Source organism: Pantherophis guttatus, chromosome 2, assembly GCF_059756535.1.
Source record: "Pantherophis guttatus breed Tessera chromosome 2, ASM5975653v1, whole genome shotgun sequence".
Lineage (NCBI taxonomy): Eukaryota > Metazoa > Chordata > Lepidosauria > Squamata > Colubridae > Pantherophis > Pantherophis guttatus.
The window spans coordinates 72,115,087-72,136,994 of record NC_142064.1 but is presented as its reverse complement, the minus strand read 5'-3'; the positions used below and the strand labels follow the sequence as shown (position 1 = coordinate 72,136,994).

General features: G+C 40.8%; 1 protein-coding gene across 4 annotated transcripts in view; it reads right to left on the bottom strand.

Moving 5' to 3' along the window:
* CD274 (CD274 molecule) overlaps nucleotides 1-21,908 on the bottom strand; it is a 33,236-nt gene that overhangs the window by 4,607 nt on the left and 6,721 nt on the right. The window contains exons 2-6 of one of the 4 annotated variants that reach the window (XM_087886196.1): nucleotides 12,714-21,855; nucleotides 7,784-7,852; nucleotides 4,513-4,869; nucleotides 3,158-3,439; nucleotides 840-975 (exon numbers count right to left, since the gene is read on the bottom strand). In XM_087886196.1, coding sequence (XP_087742322.1) covers nucleotides 875-975; nucleotides 3,158-3,439; nucleotides 4,513-4,869; nucleotides 7,784-7,838 — 795 coding nt within the window. In that variant the 5' untranslated portion in view covers nucleotides 7,839-7,852; nucleotides 12,714-21,855 and the 3' untranslated portion in view covers nucleotides 840-874. Of the gene's footprint in view, nucleotides 1-839; nucleotides 976-2,929; nucleotides 3,440-4,512; nucleotides 4,870-7,783; nucleotides 10,966-12,713; nucleotides 21,856-21,908 lie in introns of those variants that run through there. The other 3 variants (XM_034410351.3, XM_087886197.1, XM_087886195.1) reach the window with 3 other exon arrangements.

The following is a 21,908-nucleotide window of genomic DNA, read 5'->3' as shown; positions in this document are numbered from 1 at the left end:
TTTACACCAAAAATATTGAGTTGTGGTTAGCCAACCTTTTCCTATGGATATGCCAACATTAAGACTTCTAATAAATGGGCTCAGTGGTACAAACCACAGTTCATACCTCATCGGGAAAGCCCAGCTTCTCAAATTTCTCAACTTTTGTTTCACAAACCAAAACACTTCAGTTCATTTCCAATACAGATTTGACTGTTCAGCAACAGGAAATAGTATAAAACAAAATTCAATATAGGCTTAATGAGATAGAGAAAATATTACTTTCGCTTTTTACATGCCTGATCACACATTTGCATAGACATTTTCAATCCTTAGAGTAAAGGAGCCAAACTTGCTTTTATCAAAAACAGCCATGTCAAAATTATACAGCGGAAATAACGGGGTAAATACAAATTTTGTTATATATATATAGTACATACACACAGCGGGTGGAGGGAGGGAGAGATGTGAAAAAAAATCAAAGTATCAGGTTAGCAAATAAATGTAACCCAATCAATCAAAAATTAGTATATTAAAAATCAAGCTCATCTTTAGTGACTTTGTGGAAACCCCATTTCTTGGCAATAGTATGGAACTGGGATTGCCATGCCACCTGTCTACAGTTTCCCTGTATCTACTATACAGTCTAGCCACAGTGCTCATTTCCCATCCAAATAGTAACCAGAATTTCTTGCTTAGCTGCTAAACTCACACATGATCACACAGCCATGTGCTGATAAATTAAAGGTTAAAGGTTCCCCATAAATACATTAGTATTATATAACTGCCAAGCAATAAATACTTAAGATATCAAACAAAGTTAAATTTCCAATTTCATTGGAAAACAAATAGATACTTACCTTTCTAGGTGTGCAAATGTATTAATTTCCCCCCCTTAGATTTTAGTGATAGTAAATAAAATCATAGCACTATACAAAATTGTTGGGATAAACAAGATCATGGAATTTTTCCCAGTGCCTGATCCATTTCTTTGACCTGCAAAAAAGAAAATACAATGTGTTGGGATTTTTTACAAAACCCGATTCTCTATTGTTAGGTCTAAAAAAAATTGGATAGATGCATCTGTTTTCATAATCCTTACCATGGCAAGATGGGGGTTTTCTTTAACTCCAAGATGCTTTATGTATCACAGAAATGTGACCCTTTACAACAGGGGTATCAAACTCGTTTTCATTAAGGGCCGCATTAGGGTTGTATTTGACCTTGGGGACATGGGGGGCATGGCCAGGGTGGGCATGGCCAGCTTGCCATCACTCATGTCAGGGGCATCTGTGGTGGCCCAAGTGCTCTGCCAGTGAAAACCGGCTCCAGAGTTCCATTTTCAGCTGCGACAACCTCCTGCCACCCTCTGCCAGTGAAAACGGAGCATGCGGCCCTCCCGAGCTCCATTTTCACTGGCAAAGGCACTGCAGGCCAATCCTTTACTGTTTCTAGGGTGTCACCGCAGGCCAGATCCGGCACCTGGGCCTTGAGTTTGACACCCCTGCTTTATAACATGATTGCTATAAGGACTTGCCTGTTCACAACATGGCTATCCAATTTGTCTATTTATTTTTTTTTTAATTTGGGAGGAAGTTGGTAGGCGTATTTCCCATTGCATTCTATTTCAGATGGTTTTTCTCCTGTGCCTTCAAGTTAGTGTTGACTCCTGACAACTGTTTGTGGTTTCCTTGGTAAGATTTCAGAAGTGATTTGCTATCACCTGCTTCCTAGAGCTGAGAGAAAGAGAGTACCTCAGCTTCTTTTGTGCCTCAGGGAAGACTAGAATGTTTTTAACCTGGTCCCTTATCTTATCTGGTGCCATGAAACTGGCATACTCTACCTTGCTTATAATCTGTCCTTAACTGGAATACATCATGCCTTTCTTAGTCCTGAATAAACATTCATTTTGAAAACGACATGCAAATATGCAGAAAAAAAATCTGCAATACATTTGGATGGCAATTCTGAATTACATACAGACTTGAGAGAAGATTTTAGTAATCATTTAGTAATGATTGTTAAGATGAAAGAATATTTTAGTAATCATCTATGGTAGTAATGACTGTTCAGATGAAAGATAAGGAAAGGCAAGACTAAGAAGAGAAGTGGACTTGTGGCTCATAGGAAGATATGTATAACAAATACATCACAGAAACATAATTGGTGTTCTACTTGATTTAAGCAAGCTTGTGAGACATTCTAGATGTCACCCCAAATACTGAAATATTGCATGTTTTTTTAAAAATTGAAGTTCTTTGGAATCTGAAATGTATCAATCCTACACTGAAGTCCTAAGGCTGCAATTATGTCTCAAATCCAATCTGTGGCTCTAAGAGAAAGTGACAAAGTAATTGGTAGACTGGATTAGAGTAATTCCTCCCTATACTTGTTTCAGAAGAAAAAAATACCACCCATCTTCTCTGCCCATGGTTTCTTTCCAGACTCGGCCATGTTCAATTATTCTTCCTAGATGTTAACCCATTGCATCTTAGACTGTTTCTTTCAGCTACCTTACATTTAGGTTCCTTAGCGATCATCTACATGTTTCTAGGGCAGGGGGTCCCCAAGTCCTGCGCCACACCCACTACCACACCATGGCCTATTTGGAATTGGGCCCCATGAGTGGCTGCTTAGAGCACATGCACACTAGTGGTGGGTTGCCCTCAGTTCGGACCGGTTCTATAGAACCAGTAGTAAAACTGGCAGGAAGCTCCGCCCACTGACCCTGACGTCATCGTAAGTAATCTGCGCAATTCTGTTGCAAACTGGTAGTAAAGGTAAGTAGAACCCACCCCTGATGCACATGTGAGTGCAGCTCAACTTGCATGCCCACAAGCAGTGGGCTGGTGGGCATTCGCGCACATGTGCGCCAACCTACCGCTGATGTAAGTTGAGCTGCATGCTGGCCCACCATTTGTATAAGGGCTGCATGTGCACACAGAAGCATATGCCGGCCTACTACTCGTGCAACCAGTTTTCTCCTCCACCCACCAGCCAGGCCACCAAGCCACAAAGATTGGGGACCTCTGTCTTAGGGCATCTTCAATATTGCAGGCCGGTTTTCCCTATCTATTCACACAACACTTTTTATCCTTTCCCATTTTTATGGTTGGAATAGCTTTTCCATTTCTGCCAGGATTAAACTCCCACATAATCAATGCATTTTTCTTTTTACCTATTAGAAATACTGTTCTGTGAGCTGAGGTTTGCCTCAATTCCTTATTTTGGAATATGCAGCTGTAATTTCCAGGAGCATTTGGTTTGATTCTCAAGACACTGGTTATGTTGAAAAGTCCTGTGTCTGTCAGCTTATGTGTAGTGTTTGCATATATCGTGTCATTGATTCTGTTTTCATAAAGCCAAAGAACATCAGCCAGGGGGTATCCTTCTGCCTGGCAAGTTAAGATGTGGTTGTCTTCTTCTTTTCTTTCTTGGATGTTTATCCTCTTGTAAGGCGCTACATAAAAAGAAATAAAGAAGTGTTTATTTTCCTTAGAGGCGATTGACAAAAACATTATACAAGGAAATATATCTTGTGTTGATTTTGTTAAATGCGCTTTTTCATTCACTGTGCAAGTCTTTAAAAAATGTTTGGGGAGAAAACTACAATGGTATTATTAGCAGTTTTCCTTCCAATAACAAAGGCTTAGAAGGAGCCATTTTTATCATGGCCACAGAAAAGAAGAAAGGTTTTAAATCTCTCTTGCTGCCTGTTACATTTTGATAGTTATGAATTCACACACAAGCTCCCAGCTGCATTTTTTTAAAATCTGCATGTTAAAGGTAAAGTATTCATTAATGTTTCAGCCTTCTGATATAAAGGAAAAAATGCAAAGTGCTACAAGTATAAAATATAAGTCTTTTTCAAGATTGGGGGTGGGGAGAGCTAACTTCAGAACTTCCCTTCCAGGGAAATTTCTGCGAAGCCATAAAAATAGGAGGCAGGAAGTAGAATCTCACTTCTTCTATGGATATTCATAGGGATAATTGAGAAGATATGAAGAAAGTCGATCTGTTTATTTGTTATGAAACAAATGATGACAATAATGAGATTTATCACCCTCCGTGATTGCAAGAGTGTGAGGAGGACTGGAGATGACCCTGATTCCACCACTGCCATCTGAGTCACTTTGTTGGAACATAACCAGATTGCCTTCCTTGGGTAGGTTTCTTCCAAGGCTGGTTGGGTAGGCCCTCTACCTGATCTTCTAAAATAAATGAGCCCCTCCCTTGAGATCTTGCCTCTGTATGAAGTCAGCAGAGAAAGAGCAAAGAGGGCCCATAATGTACTTTTATACAATTCTATCTGCATAATGGATTAATATATCAAGTCTTTAAAAATCAAAAGGAGTCAGGATAGCAATTTCCAGGCTAACAATTCTTATCAAGGCATATTTTTGGCCATCATAGACTAATACATCTTTTCTCCTACAGGTAGTCTGAATATATAAAAGGATATTCTGAAATTCTCACTGATAAATAATGACACATCATTCAGATTTTTGTCCGTGACATTCTATGGCTACTAACCTTCAATTTTCAAGTCAATGTACTTGTGATCAGCTTCACGATAGTTGACAACGCAAAGGTAATATCCAGCATCTGTGATCCTTAGATGGGTGATATGTAGCATAGAATAGCCCCTTTTCAATTCCTCATATAATAATGTAGCTCTTCCTTGAAAATGTTGGTGTTGCCCTGACAGGTCTTCGCGCCCATTTTGGAGCTTGTAAACTTCCTTGGCTTCGTCTGACAGTTTTTGCTGCCAGAAGATATTCAGTTGTGTCAAATTCAAGGAATTATCAGTTGGAAAGCGACATCCCATAGTCACGTTGCTTCCATATTCTGCAGAATAATGAGGCTGAATAACACTCACCCTGAATAAAGCTGGAAAAAATATAAAAGAAGCAAACATACTTGAGTATCTACCGGGCAATTAACATTTTTATGCAGGAATATGTGTGCTGTAACTCAATTAACTAAGAACCTGAAGACTAATCATGTGGGGTCCTTGGTGCTCTCTGAACTTGGTAGTTTTCTTGTAGATATTTCATTATCAAACTAGGTAACATCATCAAGGACCCCACAGTTCAACCCTGAGCTACAAATATTCTCTTCTATCGGTATTTTGCAAGTACCAAGATATGCTGAATATCGAAATATTTGCATTTCCAGAGTATAAATGAAACACAACCACTAAGGTTTATGCTAACTGAAGTGTGAGGTCTTTAGTGCTCATTGAGCTTGGTTGTTTTCATGTAGATGTTTCATTATCAAATTAGGTAACAATAATCAGTGCTAGAAGGGAATTGGTTTGCTCTCTTTTTACATACTTTATATAATCAAAACATATACTTTATATAATTGATCTCTAATCAATTAAATGCCTTTGGTTTATACAGGTAGTCCAATGGAGCCTAAAATTTCTGTTGTTAAGTGAGACATTTGTTAACAGAGTTTTGCCCCATTTTACAATCTTTCTTGCCACAATTGTTAAGTGAATCACTGAAGTTGATAAGTCAGTAACCCGGTTGTTAAGTGAATCTGGCTTCTCCATTGATTTTGCTTGTCAGGAGGTCGCAAAAGGGGATCATATGACCTCAGGACACAGCAACGGTCATAAATATGAACCAGTTGCCAAAGCGATCTGAATTTGGATCACATGATTATGGGGCTGCTGCAAAGGTCTGTGAAAAAATGGTCATGAGCTGTTTTTTACAAAGTGCTGTTGTAACTTTGAATGGTCACTAAATGAACTATTGTTAAGTTGAGGACTACCTGTACTAAGGTGACATGTTTTTTTTCTAAGAGATTGCACATTCATGTGCTCAGAATCCTTGCTGCTCCCATAATGCAGAAGTTGGTCAACTGAAAGGGATTGATGGGGTCATCTTAATCATTACAGGCAGTCCAGATGAGTAACTATGATCTCAGAAGTAGTCATTTCCTTTGGTCCTCATTTTAATGTAGACTTATTCAGTAATATCATTTGCATTTCTAGTATGCAAAACAGATAGTTTTTCCTGCTAGCTGTACTTTCACTGATAGTGTGAAAAAGAATCATAACTTAATGAAAGGCGCCCATAGATGATGTTAGGAAAAACATCTACTAAACATAGAACTACTAGGAGAAAAAGATATGAAAATGGGAAAATATTTCTAATCAGATCCTTTTTTTCTCTTTTTGACTTGAACTGATGCAAAATGGGAAACAATCTGTTTGAATTTGAAAATAAGAAAAAAGTGAAGGAGAAGCTAAGCAGCGCCGAGCATGGCGATTGCTTCTAAATGGAGAAGCAGCCAAAGACAGTGCAGAAAGCTACCCAAGATGAGTTCTTCGAAACAATTTCATGGTGAAGAGTCCCTGATTTCTAGCCGGTGTTTTATTTTTATGACACATTTCATAAACTGGGAAATTACTGTGAGATATTCCAGGCATTTTTTTTTTAAAAAAGATACTTTGCAAATATTAAGGGAAATTGATAGTGCAGTTAGTAACATTTTTCTTCTTCTAGTTATGATTACTAAAATGCATGTTATGTTAATTTTAAGGGTCTGCGAATATCAAGATAATTTTTTAAAAACCCTGTAATTCTAGAAATGGAAATCTTCAATAGCATAAATTGGGATGTGGGGCAGCATTTTTGCTGGTACTTGGCATTTAGTCTGTATAGTGAAGGTCTCAGGAATGCCACAAGGATGGTCTTCCCAGCTCATAAACCTGTTATCATGGCTGCATGGTGAATTAAAAAATGAAAAGTCCAGGTGAGACACAGGAAGGGTTGTTGAAGGAGATGCCTTCAGGCACACTGCTGGCCAAAGCATCAGGTTGGTGGTTCCAGCTGATTCCCCCAAGCCTGCTTAGATGTGGCTTCTTCCCTAGAATGTCTCTGGTTCCTGACTGCTTATCCTGAGTTTGAATCCATAACCAGAACCAATCCTTTGGCGATTACTCCAGATATGTAGGGTCCTTGATCTTCTTTGAGCTTTTCTTGCATATGTTTCATTACCTAACTAGGTAAACAATACCTCAATCAAGGAACTACCAACTCAGACAAACAATCAAACAAACAGTAAACAACAGCAATAATCAAGGGATTACCAAGACTGCTCCCACCAATACTGAAGGGACAAGCCACTTGTATACAAACAGACAGAAAATCCCATTCCCTTCCAGCACTGATGATTTTACCTAGTTCAGGAGTTCCCAACCCCTGGTCCATGAACCGTTACCGGGCTGCCGCATGCCAGAAACTGGGCCGCAGAAAGAAGCGAAGCCCCATCTGCAGGATGCAGGCAGCATACGAAACCATGCCCCCTCTGGTCCGTGGAAAAATATCTTCTTACAGAACTGGTCCCTGGTGCCCAAGAGGTTGGAGGCTGCTGATCTAGTTGGATGAATGAAACCTCTGCAAGAAAACAACCAAGCCCAGAGAGCTTCAAGGATGCCACCGTTCAAACCTGAGCTACAAATATTCTGTTCTACTGGTACTCCAGATGTTTGGAAGACCTTTTATGCTGGAATGAATGGAAAAGAGGGAGACACAAGCAACAACACTTGTCCTTTTGAATATCTCCCTATAAACTACAACAGTGCTTGTACCCAAAGGATCACGGCCACACCCAAAGCACTGCAAGCACTGATTCATTTGAGCTTAAAGCCCATTACTGCAACAGTTCTCCTGACCTGAACTTTTAGGGAGTAGTGAACAGTTTAAAGTTCTGGCATAAATCTGAAGTTCTTAATTTGGTGGACAATTCTGAGAATATTATTGGAAAATATCCAATAGAAAACTCTCACCTGCTGTCAACGAAAGCTGGGTTGCAAACAGCAGAACTGGTAGGAACTTGGCCATTTTTCCAGAAATATCTTTAAAAAAGAGTTTTATCATTAATATCATAATACTTCAGCAGGTTGACTCAAGCTAAGGTGCTTTGCAATGTTTTTGTCAATAAAAGCCAATTCACAGAGGACTTTAAAAAAAACAATTGATATGCAAGTAGGAAGATAGATATATTTTTCCTTTGCCACAGAGAAATGGCTCTTTAGCCTACTGTCTTTTAAAAAAAACATCCCTGTCAATTGAGACCATACTCAGGTTCATTCGCCATGTGTCCCCTGACCTTGAAAGGTACTGGGTAGACAGACAGACCCCAAGACATTTGGCTGCCTCCGACTCCAGTTTCACCAGAAGAAATGAGCTAGCATTTGTATCTTCCTGCCTAAAGTCAGTAATGACACGTCTGTCCCATGGCTAGGTGTGCAGGCAATGTTGCGAATTGAGAGCCTAATTTTATAATTCAGCAGAAACTTTGCTGACCTGGTATTCAAGTTTAAAGTTCTTCCACAGAACTTCGCATTTCCTGCTCAGATGGATTAATAGTTGCATTTAACCTGTTAACTTACCTCTTGCATGCTATTTTCGTGCATTATTTTAGTACTAGATGGCGCTTTGTAGTTTTACTTCATGTTTTTATTTAACGGTATGCTTCTATATACCGGTATGCTTTTGGAACCTGCCTTGAAGATGCATGGATAAAGATTTCAATAAATCTAATTTAAAAAACAAGTACTCTCTAGTGCAGAGAGGGTGCCTGACATTAGTTTGGACATCCAACCTACTTTGGATAGTCCTCAACTTACAACCACAATTGAGACTGGAACTTCTGCCATTAAGCAACATGGGTAAGTCAGTTGTGCCCAATTTTATGACCAGTTTTGCCGTGGTTGTTAAGCAAATCACAACATTGTTAAGTAAATCCAAGCTTCCCGATTGATTTTTGTCAGAAAATTGTCAGAATTCCCCTGAGAAGGTTGCAGATGTTGATCACATGACCCTAGGACACCACAGCCATTGTACATACATGCCAGTTGCCAAGCCCCCAAATTGCAATCATGTTATTGATGTAAGGACCTGTCACAAGTCACTTTTTCCAGCATCATCATAATTTTGAATTGCTGTTATATGAATGGTCATAAACTGAGGCTACCTGTATGGCCAAAACAGAAAGAGGCAGGCTGGATCAGACCAAGGACCTATCCAAATGCAATACTTCTATTCATGCATGGTTCTTGGAAAGAGGCATCAATAAGTATATACATATCCAACTGGTAAGGTAAGAAGGAAAATTAATAAGGACAAAAGGTCTTTTCCCCCCAAAGAATAGAAGGGCATTTTTAAATTAAATCCCATGTCCTATGCAAAGGCACCCCAAAGGTCACAGGACAGATCTCATCCTCAAAGAATTGTGGAATCCAATTCTACAAGAGAAATCCCAATCTCTTCTCTGGGTCTGAATCCAATCTCAGGCACAGAGAAATAAAAAACATGGGCTTTGCTGAGTTCTCTCTCTCTCTCTCTCTTTTTTTCTCTGTCTGTCTGTCTCTCATCTATCTACCATCTCTATCTATTATCTCTATCATCTATCATCCCTATCATCTATCGTCTCTATCTATCATCTCTATCATCTCTATCGATCTATCATCTATCTATCATCTATATCTATCATCTCTCTATCATCTATCATATCTATCTATCATCTCTCTCTCTCTTTCATCATTTATTTGTTTGTCTATATGATTTTTATCCTGCGTTTATTATAAGTAACTCAAGGCAGCAAGTATGTCTAATTTTCCTTCCTCCTTGTTTTCCACACAACAACCCTGTGAGGTGGGCTGGGTTGAGAGACAGGGGCTGACCCAAAGGCACCCAGACACTTTCTGGGCCGATGTCTTAATCACTAAACCAAATTGCCGCTGGTGTTGTGCTGGAAAATCTGTGGATGTACAAAATCTACTTTTTAATTATTTTTTTTACCTCGCCCAACCATGCTGCTCATCATTGCCAGCCTGTAGGTCATTCCAATCCAATCCCTTCCAGTAGCTTCAAGGGGAGAGGATTTGCAAAATAAACACATTTTTAAAACCGGGAAGGGGGGGCAGAAATTGGCATGGCCTGCCTCCCTCCTTCCCTCCCTTTTGTGTATCCTGCAGGCTCATAGCTTCTTCTGCTTCTGACCCCCTCTCTCCCAGTGAAAGAGAATTGCTCTATAAATTGGCAGTGTGAGGCAGAATCATAGCATTAATGAGCTAGTTATCAAGTTACTGAACCTAACCCCCTGCTCCAAATTAAACTATTGTAGGTAGGTAGTGTCTGCTCCTGCACAATTGCACGAATGCAGCCAGTGAAGGAAAGTCTTTGGATTGGTTCCACCATCTTATGATGATTTTTTCCACCCTCACTTCCTACCAGAGCTTGCCGGCCTGTACTTTAAATCCGTTGTCCTATATCCTGCCCTCTGGGATGACAGAAAGCAGAACTGGGAACACCCGTCGTTTGCTGATGATTCGGACCACATGATATTCAGACCACATGGTCAAGCTAGCCTTGCATTAAAAATCATGCCTTTGTGCTTTAAACCAGCATATATTTTTTTCTAATGACTCAAGGACCTGGTCATGGTTAGAAGAAAGAGCATGATGGAACAGGATTGAGACACAAATGGGAGTTCCACTTTACCTTTTCCTTTATCATGAGAACAAAAGAACACACAAAGCCAACAGAGGTGAAATGCAGAATGAAAACAGTGGCAGGAACCTAACAATCGCATCTACACAGAGCTTCCCAGAAGAGGCTTGGAAAGTGACAAGGGACGCCGAGGGAGGGGAGAAGGCAGCTGGCCAGCATCCTTTGGCTGTAATTGAGATGCTTGCGTCTTTTTTAACACCCGCTTTCCTCGGTTTAGATGTCATTAGGGAACTGGGTCTGACACGATAACCACTGTACTTAATCTTGTCCTGTGCACAGAATTCCTAAAGCAAAATCAGATGTTTTTCAGTGAATGTCTTCCTTTTCCAGAGAATCCCTGCATTCTGGATTTGATCAATGTTAGGGCTGTCTGGGAGCCCAAATCTGCAATAGTTTTTGAAGCATCCAGAGATGAAGTCTTATCAGTTGCTCTTTCAACTTCCAGCAACTTGTTGGCACCTGGGTTGGTGCATGAGTTCCAGTGGTGACTATAGCAAACTGCTGTTATATCCTCCCCCTGCCCACTCCTGTAAACCCCCATGACTGTTTTACCTACCCTCAAACCAGGGGTGAAATGCTCCTGGTTTGGACCAGATCGCCCAATCCGGTAGCGATGGCAGTGGGTGGTTCGGAGAACCAGTAGCAAAAATCCCTGCGTCCCCCTCACCATGCCCAGCTGAGCCGCACGATCATCAGAGGCTTTTTTTTTTTTTTTACTTTTAAAAGCATTTTTTCTACAACCTCTTCCAAAGAAAAAATGCTTTTAAAAGTAAAAAAAAAAGCCTCTGATGATCGCGCGGCTCAGCTGGGATCATCAGAGGCTTTTCAAAGCATTTTTTTCTGCAACCTCTTGGCCAAAGAGGTGGTAAAAAAAATGCTTTGAAAAGTCTCTGGCAACTCCCAGCTGAGATGCCTGATCGGCAGAAAGGTATTTTTTAAAATGCCTCTCTGACGATGCCAGCTGAGTTGCCTGATTGGCAGAGGCTTTTCAAAGCATTAGAAAAAATGCTTTGAAAAGTTTAAAAAAAAAAAAAGTTGGCCACACCCACCCAGTCACATTAACCCTCACCACCAAGCCACGCCCACAGAACCGGTAGTAACAAATTTTACATTTCACCCCTGCCCCAAACCCCTGTAGACACCAAGCACTATTTTGCACCATCTTTTATATCTGGACTAGAAACTTGCTTTTGAAGATGGCCCTAACCAGTTACCTGAAATATGACCCTCCTTTGCAAATGCACAGAGATTTAAATACAGTTTTTTCTTTAAATTATGCCAAACAGCAAAGCCAAAGGGAAATGAAATGCCATCCCCTAGATTATTTCAGAATCTCTGCTCTTTTGCTGTTATTTGTCATATTCTTCTGAGGATGTTTTTAAAACATTAACTAAAATTTAGCAGCTGGGAATTCTGTCAAATTCAACCTCCAACACACATGGGGAGTTTCAGGCTTGGGAAGGCTTTCCTGGTTCTAATACAGGAAGGCTCCTATTCCCATTCCAGCAATATTTTTATCTACCTGTTACTTTTTACAATCCATCCAATACCTGGAATTCTCTAGGTGTACCATGGGTGATTGAAAATAATTACATAAATAAAAATTATGGAAGCAGCAATATACATAAACTCTATTTATTGTATTATCTGTGTGTCTTCCCCTCTCTCATCCATTTCTCTGTATCAGTGTAATAGCAAACCCTTAAAATAAAATGAAAAATAATAATAATTAAAACACGCCTGAAAGAAGACAAGTCTTAGCCTGGTCCAAAAGAAACATGGGATAAATAGTAGGCATGCTTCCCTTTCTCCTTGGGGCCCCTGAACAAAGGTTTTCCCTAAACAGGATGGATTAAACCCCATAGAAAACCTGGATTTGTACACAGAAAGATTTCACTGAGAGAGCTGCCTGTAAACACAACAGGAGTTGGATGGGCAAGGGAGAGGGCTTTGGCTGGGAGCAACATGAAGTTGAGCCCATGGCTAGAAATGCCTCCTGGTGGATGGAAGCCACAAAGACATTGCACACAGATGCCACTATACAAATTGATGCCATCAGGTATGCAGTAAGAGTTCTTTCCATCACGCACTCGACCCCTTCTGAATTCTCTTCATTTTGAGTGCAAAGGACTTAACACATTAGAGAAACTTGTTCTAGTGCTCTTCAGAGATACCACTGTTGCTTATCAGGATTCTACTCACCTCCGGAGCCGTGTCAGACGATTTCCCTTGATTTCTCTCAAGCAGACTTCCCTCTGCACTGGTTTGAGATAAATGACTAAATGCCACCAGAAAGCAATAATTCTGCTTCCTTTGCAGTCGGCTGGCTGTTAAAAAAAAAAAAAACAAGCAGCAGCAGCAGTGGTTTTTTTTTTCTAGGAAGCAGAATTTGTTTCATTTTCAGCTATAAACACTGTCCATCACTTGTTTGCCCATCAGTGGGAGTTTCCTGACTTGCATCTCATCACAATAGTAATGCTGATGGTATTGGGAGTTTTTTTTCCCCCCCTGCAGTGTGCTTTCATCTCATTTCCCATCTATGAGTAAGGCAGTCTTAGGTCATCCAGAGGTGAATCAGGTGATTTTCCTTTTTTCACAGCAACAGCCTTCTGTGATGTTTTGGGGGAGGGGGTGACAGAAGCCCAGTCAAGTGCACCCATGAGCCACCTGGTGCCTGTTGGCCACTTGAAGCTGTCCAATCAAATGTTTACCCCCACCCACACAAACCATCACTGGACAATACCTGTAAGAAATGTGCCAGATCCTAAAATTGAGAAATGGGGTTATAGTAGAATAGATGGAAGGACAAATCCCTTCTATTGCCTCACATACAAAAAACACAGAGGAATCTAGAAACTGGCATTTGTTGCCTCTATTTAAAAAAATGGAAAAATACAGGAGTATAAGAGGCACCTACCTTGGTGAGGAAAAGAAGAAAAAGAACTCTGCCTCTGAGCAATTTTGTCTCATTACAGCAAACAGCCTGCTTTACTTTCATTTTCGTTTTCAGCATAGCTTGATTAGCACAAGGGAAAAAAAATCTGCTCCAGCAATTTACCTCTTTGCAGCAAATAGAGGAGCTCTGTGCTTTGGCTGAGAGCAAATCAGCTTAGAGTCCGGAGGCAGATCCAATCAACTTGTGCTGAAGCTTGCTGTTTGCTTGCAAGGAGGTAACTGCTGCGAGAAAGAGGCCAAAGGGTGGGGGCCAGTGGTTGGGGGGGGCTACATTCGGTGTATAAGACGCACCTAAATTTTCACCCCCTTTTAGGGGGGAAAAAGGTGTGTCTTATACTCAGAGCAATACGAATTCCAAAGTAATAGTGTGTTTGTTTCCAACTGTTTTTTTTCTTTTTAACTTTCTTTGAATTAGAATGGGATGTTACTGAAGAAGGACATAGAAGGAATCTAAAGATGATGAACGTATCCTGCTGTAGTGGCCTTGATTGGCATGTGTTTTTCTCACTGGCTGGTAGCCTGCAAAGAGGGTGGGCAGCATAGCTTGAAGAATTAACCAATCACTTTGCTCACCCTGCTCTATTCCCACAAAATCAGGGCAGACGTGGCAAGGAATCAAAACAGAGATATAATGAAAACCATGGGAGAAAGAGATGCTGTTAGGGAATGATGAGATAAAAGGGGAAGGAGGTGGCAAGTGAATAACAGGCAGAGAAAGAAGCTTAGAAAGGATCTGCTCTAAATAATCTGTTTGATGTACTTAAGAGCCTGGCAAGAGGTACAGAATAGAAGGTGGCAATGGGGTAGCCAACTTCAAAATGGTACAGGTGGTCCTCATTTAGTGACTGCCTCATTTTCCAACTGTTCACAATTATGACAATGATGAAGAAGTAACTTTGTGGCCAGTCCTTTCATTTACAACTTTGCAGGTCTGTAAAAGCAAAGGAAAGCTAAAGTAAAACTGTAAATCCAACCACAATTACTTAGCAACTGTTTTGTTTAGTGACTGAATTGCCAGTCCCAATTGTAGCTGATAAACCAGGACTACTTGTATAATTTTCTGCCCGCCCAAGAATGGGTAAAGGGTTGAATAGCACATTAACTCTGCAAAATGGAAAGGCCCACATTCATAGCATTTTGTCCAGATTTCTCCAGAACAAAAATATTTTGTTTGTATATAGGAGCCAAACAAATACTTCTCAGCGCACTAATGGAATTTAAGGCCTAGATATGCTGGGTTTTTTTTTCCAGCAGGCAGATCAGGTTGGTTGGTGATGAGGGAACATGGCTGAACACAGGCTGAGAGTTCGGCTACAATCTCCCTCAGCAAAACTGAGACAAAGAAGATTTGTCCAGTCTGCCTTACTCTTTAAAGATACTTTAAAGATACTGACTGAGCCAGGATGAAGGGGCAAGAAAAGACATGTATTTTAGGTTCTGCTCTGGAAGAGAGCAACCAAGGAAACCCCAAAGGCAGCTCAGAAAAATTCCATGTAGGAGGACTACCATCCTTAGATAGCAAAAATTCACCAGCCCTTTCCTTAACAGTCTGTTAAAGTCAGTCAGTCAGTCAGTCAGTCCCCTCTCTTTCACATTGGGTGAGCAACAGTAGTGGGATTCAAAAATTTTTATTACCGGTTCTGGGTGTGGCTTGGTGGGCATGGCATAGCATGGCATGGCTTGGTGGGCGTGGCAGGGGAAGGATACTGTAAAATCTCCATTCCCTCCCCACTCCAGGGGAAGGTTACTGCAAAATCCTCATTTCTTCCCAATCAGCTGGGACTTTAGGAGGCAGAGAATAGATGGGGGCAGGGCCAGTCAGAGGTGGTATTTACCGGTTCTCCGAACTACTCAAAATTTCTGCTACCAGTTCTCCAGAACTGGTCAGAACCTGCTGAATGCCACCTCTGGTGAGCAAGCACAGAAGTACAACCTATCCTGCAGCACTCTTACCGTACCATAACCCTCTGGGAAGTGGCAAGAAGAATTAGCCCTAAATAGTCACAGCAAGTGGAGAGAGGAGGTTACTCAGCTATTCATGTTCCCTTCCTAAGAAAACACAATTGGAAAAAAAGCCAGAAATGTATGGGAAGCAGGGATGCAAAAGAGAGAAGGAAAGCCCTTGAGAGAATTGGAGGGGAGAAGGGAAATACCATAGTAAGTACTTGCAAAATCTGAATGGAAGAAAAAGAATTCCCAGCTTTCTAAAGGATTGTGAGTAATTGCTTCTCAGGAAGGAAGAAGCATGTTCACATTAACTTTATTAATATTTATTAACCCAGCCTTCAACCAACTCTGGGTGGGTCCCAAACATGCTTTCATCTGAAGATACAGAACCAGGGGTGAAATCTAAATTTTTTTGCTACCGGTTCTGTGGGCGTGGCTTAATTAATAGGCATGGCTTGGTGGTAAGGTGACTGGGTGGGCGTGGCCAAGTCAATGTCACTTCTTTGCCCTTTTTAACCTATAAAACACAACACAACACAACACAACTGGCTCACCCACAATGTAAAAGCAGCTGTGCTAGATCCAAAATGGCCCCGCAACAAGCAGGAACCACACACAGCCACAAAAAGCCCAAAAAACCAACTTTCACACTTTACACACACAAAATTCCACATACAGCTTTGTGAGATTTTGTGTGTTTGTGTAGTTAGAGTGAAACACTACAGAAACACACTAAATCTCATTTCCCTTCTCCTCTCCCTCACCCATGTAACCCAGGTGTATCAGCTGGGCATGTTTGGAAACATGGAAACATTCATAGTATCTGACTGATAAAATTCCCACTTCTACTCACTCCACCAAGCCGCTGGAGTTTTAGCAAAAGGGAGGCGGGAAATGGATCTAAGAACGGAGCAAAATTCAATTCAATTCAGCAGAAGGTCCAGACAGAACTGAATTCTTCACCCATCTTTTAGTCATCAGGAAACTATCCTAGCCTGAAACTTGCTGTCTTCATTGCCAGTCCTCATCCCGTTTCTATTCTCTCCCCAGTGATTGCCAGGCATCTGAATTCTTCTCTGGGTAATGGGTGACAAACCTAACAAACACTCTGTGTTGTCAAATTAAGAGAGAAAACATGAATTTAATGATTTAGTATCATAGAGTTCATGATGACCTAACCCTGTCTTATTCAAAGACTCAAACTCAAGGCCCGCGGGCCGGATCTGGCCTGCGGGGTGCTTAGATCTGGCCCATGGGGTTGCCCTGGAAAAAATGAAGGACCAGCCCGCAGTGCCTCTGCCAGCAAAAACGGAGTTCGGGAGCGAAAACGGAGTTCGGGAGGGCCGCGGGCATGCATATAGGGCATGCAAATGGATTGGGCCCTCAATGATATTGTCAAGTGCTTACTCCAACTCCTCAGCAGGGTTTTATAGAAAGTTGCTTCTAGTACCTTCTAAACAGAGCTGCTAACGAAATTGTCACAGGCTAATGTCACACCAGGCTACTCCCTGGCTAAGGGTGGGGTTGAATCTTGCTCTTCCCAGTCTTAATCTAAATCTTATGCACTGTAGCACATTAATTTGAATGTCCCTGGGAGGGCCATGCGTGGGCTGCAGAACATTGAGCTGGCCATGCCCCCCCAGCCATGATTCCCCCCCGAGGTCAAACACAACTCTGATGTGGCCCTCAATGAAATCGAGTTTGACACCCACCCCTGCACTATAGGGAGTAAACTAGAAATATGCATTAGCTTTTAGAATGTTAATTTAATTCACTTTATTTGAGTGTTGGTTTTCAGCAAAAATGTAAAATCTGATATGGACAGCATTTCTCTCACAAAGTCAGTGATCTGTTGCTTTGGATATTACAGAGAAAAATTGTCACAGCTTCCTCTAAACAATTCTAAGAACTGTACTTTGTTCCCATTGTAGAGGACTTTTAAAAATTCCCTTAATTTCCTTATGTCACTAGATATTCCAGGTGTTTTTGAGGAAATAAAAGGCCATTAAGGAAAACATATGAGAAGGACTTTCCAATACTTTAGGATTAAGGGCAAGAGACAGTCCCTGCCTTCTTCAACTGAGAATGCCTCTAGCAGTTGTGCTGGAAAGCTAGAAAATACAACCAAGCACTGTTAAGAGGTCATTATTGGGCCTACACAGTGGCAATAGACATTGTGGCAAAGGATCCATTCTTCTCTTTACCAGTCGCATCTGTGGATCACTACCTGGTGACCCTGTTCAAAGACAAAGTCAACTACTAGGATTTTGGAAGCCAACGCTATAAAACAGCCTCTGTATGGAGATGCAGATGATCCCAACTCTGCTGGTTTTCAAGAAACTGGTAAAAATCTGGCTTTTCTCCCAGGCTCTGGGGCCAGGATGTTGATGGAGCTGGAATGGAGTGGCTGGTGAATGAATGAATGAATGTTTGATTGGGGTCTCAACATATTTAGAACCTGGCTGTCACAAAATCCACTTGGCTTCCTCTGTAACTGGAAAATGGATAACAATCTAGCAACTGGATTATACATTATAACTTAGGGAGTTACAAGTTATACACCAGTAATACTAACTGGTATAAAATATAAACGGATATAGTGAAGCACAAGTCCCAATGTGGCTTCCATGAACATGAATACATCCAGCAATCCCTCCCTTGCTGTTGTCCAGGTTCCAATGCAGGGGTGAAATCCAACAGGTTCTGACAGGTTCTGGAGAATCGGTAACGGAAATTTTGAGCAGTTTGGAGAACCAGTAGCGGAAATTTTGAGTAGTTCAGAGAACTGTCAAACACCACCCCCGTCTGGCCCCAGAGTGGGGTGGGAATGGAGATTTTGCAAAATCCTTCCCCCAAGAGTGGGAAGGGAATGGAAATTTTGCAGTATCCTTCCCCTGCCACGCACACCAAGCCACATCACGCCCACCAAGTCACGCCCACATAACCGATAGTAAAAAAAATTGGATTTCACCACTGTTCCAATGGTTCCTTATTTTATTTTGGTAAAGATATATTTAAATAAAAAGGAATTATAACTATGGGAAGATGGTGTGCTGTAAAGTGTGTTATTAAGAATGAGCACATTTCCCACGATCCCTTTGTGCAAGAACATCTGTAGCAAACCAAGGTTCCGTCAAAATGTGTTGCAATGTCGCAAAGGCAAACTGCAAGCTTTAGAGACTTGGGTATAAATGCCAGGAGGCTACAGAGATGCCAGAGCAATTGCCACAGTTTGTGTTCCCCTAAATTGGTCTCTTGAGGTTCCACATTCCCACTATGCCAACTATTTTGTGCAAGTATCCAAAAGAGCTGCTCAACATTCCAAATCTGGATCCAGAGATTACGGTTTCTTGCATTAAAGGCTAATCCTCAGTGTGTTTACTTGGCATTAAGTATTCCAAATAAGGGAAATGGCGATTTCTTCCAAATAGGTCCAAATTGTCCCATTTCTCAGAAGGCAAAGTTATGAGAGAGTGCATATTCAAAGGTCTCAGTGAAGCAAAGGGGGGGGGAACACCTGTTATTAACATCTGATTTTGAATGATTGAATATTTTTAATTTTTAACTTTAACATTTTAATTTTATGTACTGTTTTATATTCTGATGTTTCATTGTATACCACCCAAAGTTTCTCTTTAAGGGAGAAGGGTGGTTCAAAAATGTGAAAAATAAACAAAGAAATAAAATGTATGAGTTCATTTTTTCCACACATACATATCCATTTGCTTGCTTGAGGTACAATGCAGCTAGATGAGAGATAGAGATGAGAGATAGAGATGAGAGATAGAGATGAGAGAAAGATTGTGTGTGCGTATGTCTGTGTTGTGTGTATGAACTCCATTCTATTCAATTCAACTCAGGTAACTGTACAAAGGATCATCCCCCTTATCTTCATGAAAGACATAACTGTTACACCATAGGAATTTTACGTGTTTCATGTTTCTCTTCTACAGGAGAGATATTGGCCTATGAAGCTTTATCCATCTTATCATCATCCACCATAGGTTCCACACTACTATAGCACAAATCAATAGTAAATCAGGCCTCTAGAAGGAATTCCCCTAGTTTTCTTCACTTGAGGCCTTTGGCTGTAGAAGACAAATGCTTCCCACAGTTCATATTCAGTCATTTCCGGGGCAGATCACAAACATTTTGATTTATCTCAACAGGAAAAGGTTTATCAACAGCTTTATCTCAACAGGAAATCAAAAGATTGGCAGTTCCTGCCTGATACAGTAACAATTCACAAACTACGATAAAAAAAAACGAACACATTGATTTCCTAACATACCGATATCTGAATTATTAGAAACGAAGTAAACCCAGCCACATTCCAGATTCCTGCAGCAAGAAATGCTGCTTATCACTTGCAGGAAATTACTGGCTGAATCAGAAATTGTTAACCACATTCAAATCACATGGTTGTCAGTACTCAATTCTGTAAGAATGACATGCCTAGCAGTTTGGCGTGAGACACTGGGGGAAAAACCTCTGGTCATGTGAAAAAACATTTTAAAGCTCCTCTATGTTGTCTGTCACCCAATATTCCAATTAGACAGCAGATGAGCCCTAGATCTTTAACCCAGATGCTGTATCATAGGCCTATGGTCAGCAATAGAAGCTGGGCTAAAGGTATCCAAGATAGCATCCATTATTCTCAGTTTATACTACATGGCCAATCAGAAATTTTGGGTCAAACTGACAGAAGTTAAAAGGCCTCTGATCTCACCCCTCCCCCTTTTAACAGCTCTCAACTGCCAACCAGTGGTGGGTTGCCCCTGGTTCGCACCGGTTCTGTAGAACCGGTAGTAAAACCGGCGGGAGGCTCCGCCCGACCCCAACATCATCAAAACGCTTCTGCACTTGCGCAGAAGAGCGCGCGCGCGCGAGTGAAGCAGGCACACACACACGGCCCCGCTGCAAACTGGTAGTAAAGGTAAGTAGAATCCATCCCTGTTGCCGACCAGCCTCAGAATAAACATACAATCCTAACGCTTAGATCAGTATCTCATTGACTCAAAGAATGGAATCCCCCCAGAATACAGGGACACACCAGAGTTGGAATCTGCATATCTGAGGGTGATCTTCCTTTCTCAATTTCACATGCAGCTCAGGATCAAAGCTCAGATCAAAAGCATCGTGAACTGCACATCTCCACAGGAAGGACCCACGTTAAAACCAGCATGCACACAAACTACACCCCTGAGCTCCCACCAAGGACCAGTCCCACCCTGTAAAACCAAGTTTCTGAACCCAAGGTTGACTCAGCCTTCCATCCTTTCTAAGGTAGGTAAATTGAGGACCCAGTTGTGGGGGCAATAAGCTGACTTTGTATAAATATACAAAAGGATGAAGGCTATTGCTTAACGCATTGTAAGCCGCCCTGAGTCTCCGGAGAAGGGCGGCATATAAATCAAATTTAAAAAAAAAAAAAAGTTCCTCTGTAATCTCTTTGTTCTTGGGATTAAAATGAATCTCCTTTTTCACAGTGTGTCTGGATTTCATTTTTGATTTGTTCTTGCATCAACCCAATTCCTGGAAACCCCAAGTTATTCTTCTAACAAAATGAAAAAGACAGTTCAGAACAGAAAGCTCTGGACTTCTGAAGAGTGACCCTGGTAGAAGTGTCATGCTTGACCGATGTCCTAGTGCCAGTTCTGAAGAACTTCTGGATGAATCCTCACGATGTTTTTGAGCATTTTGAGATCAGAAACATGTGACATTTATATGTAAAAAGCACATGTAAAAATTGGCAACACAAACCTGCACAGTAATCAGGTTACCATGCCTCATATTGTGAATCAAGTAAAAAAAAAAAAAAACTTGCCTGGGCATAAGTACTTTAATTGAAAGACGTTTTACAAATGGATGTATAGAATGGAAGCTTTAAAAGTGCCTCGTTTTCAACTGATCTTATGATTTTCATTTATTTCTAAGAAATTACAATTCTTAGTAAGAAATTGTGTTCTTTAAATTATTTCTCAAGAAGTCAAAGTCCCATTTTTGAAAAAAATTGTCCCTTCCACTATAAATAACTTCCTTGCAATGCTAACCCCAAAAGAAGAAAGCAAGATCATGACAGTGCATTATTACACTTCTCCTAAAATAACTACGAATTAATACTTAACTCAGAACTCAAAACATTACTTCATGTATCACATTACAAAATGAAGTTCAGCCCATCTGACCTATGTTCAATTTATTAATTTCCCTCTTTTACTATAAAGCATAATTTATTCAAGGCAATTTAGAAAAAGTAAAGTAAGACAACAACACTGAATAAAAGCACCACTGAAGATAGAACATGCAACAATAAAAAAAGAAACACACCAAGGCATTTTCAGAAGCTTATCAAAACAATGCTATAGTTATCCTGATCGAATAGGGATCTCTCTTTGAGGACTCAGTTCCATAGTCTTATGCAGCCACAAAGTCATTTGCTCTGATGGGGAAAGGAGAAAGGAAGAATAAAAATTAAAGGTGTTAAAATGAGAA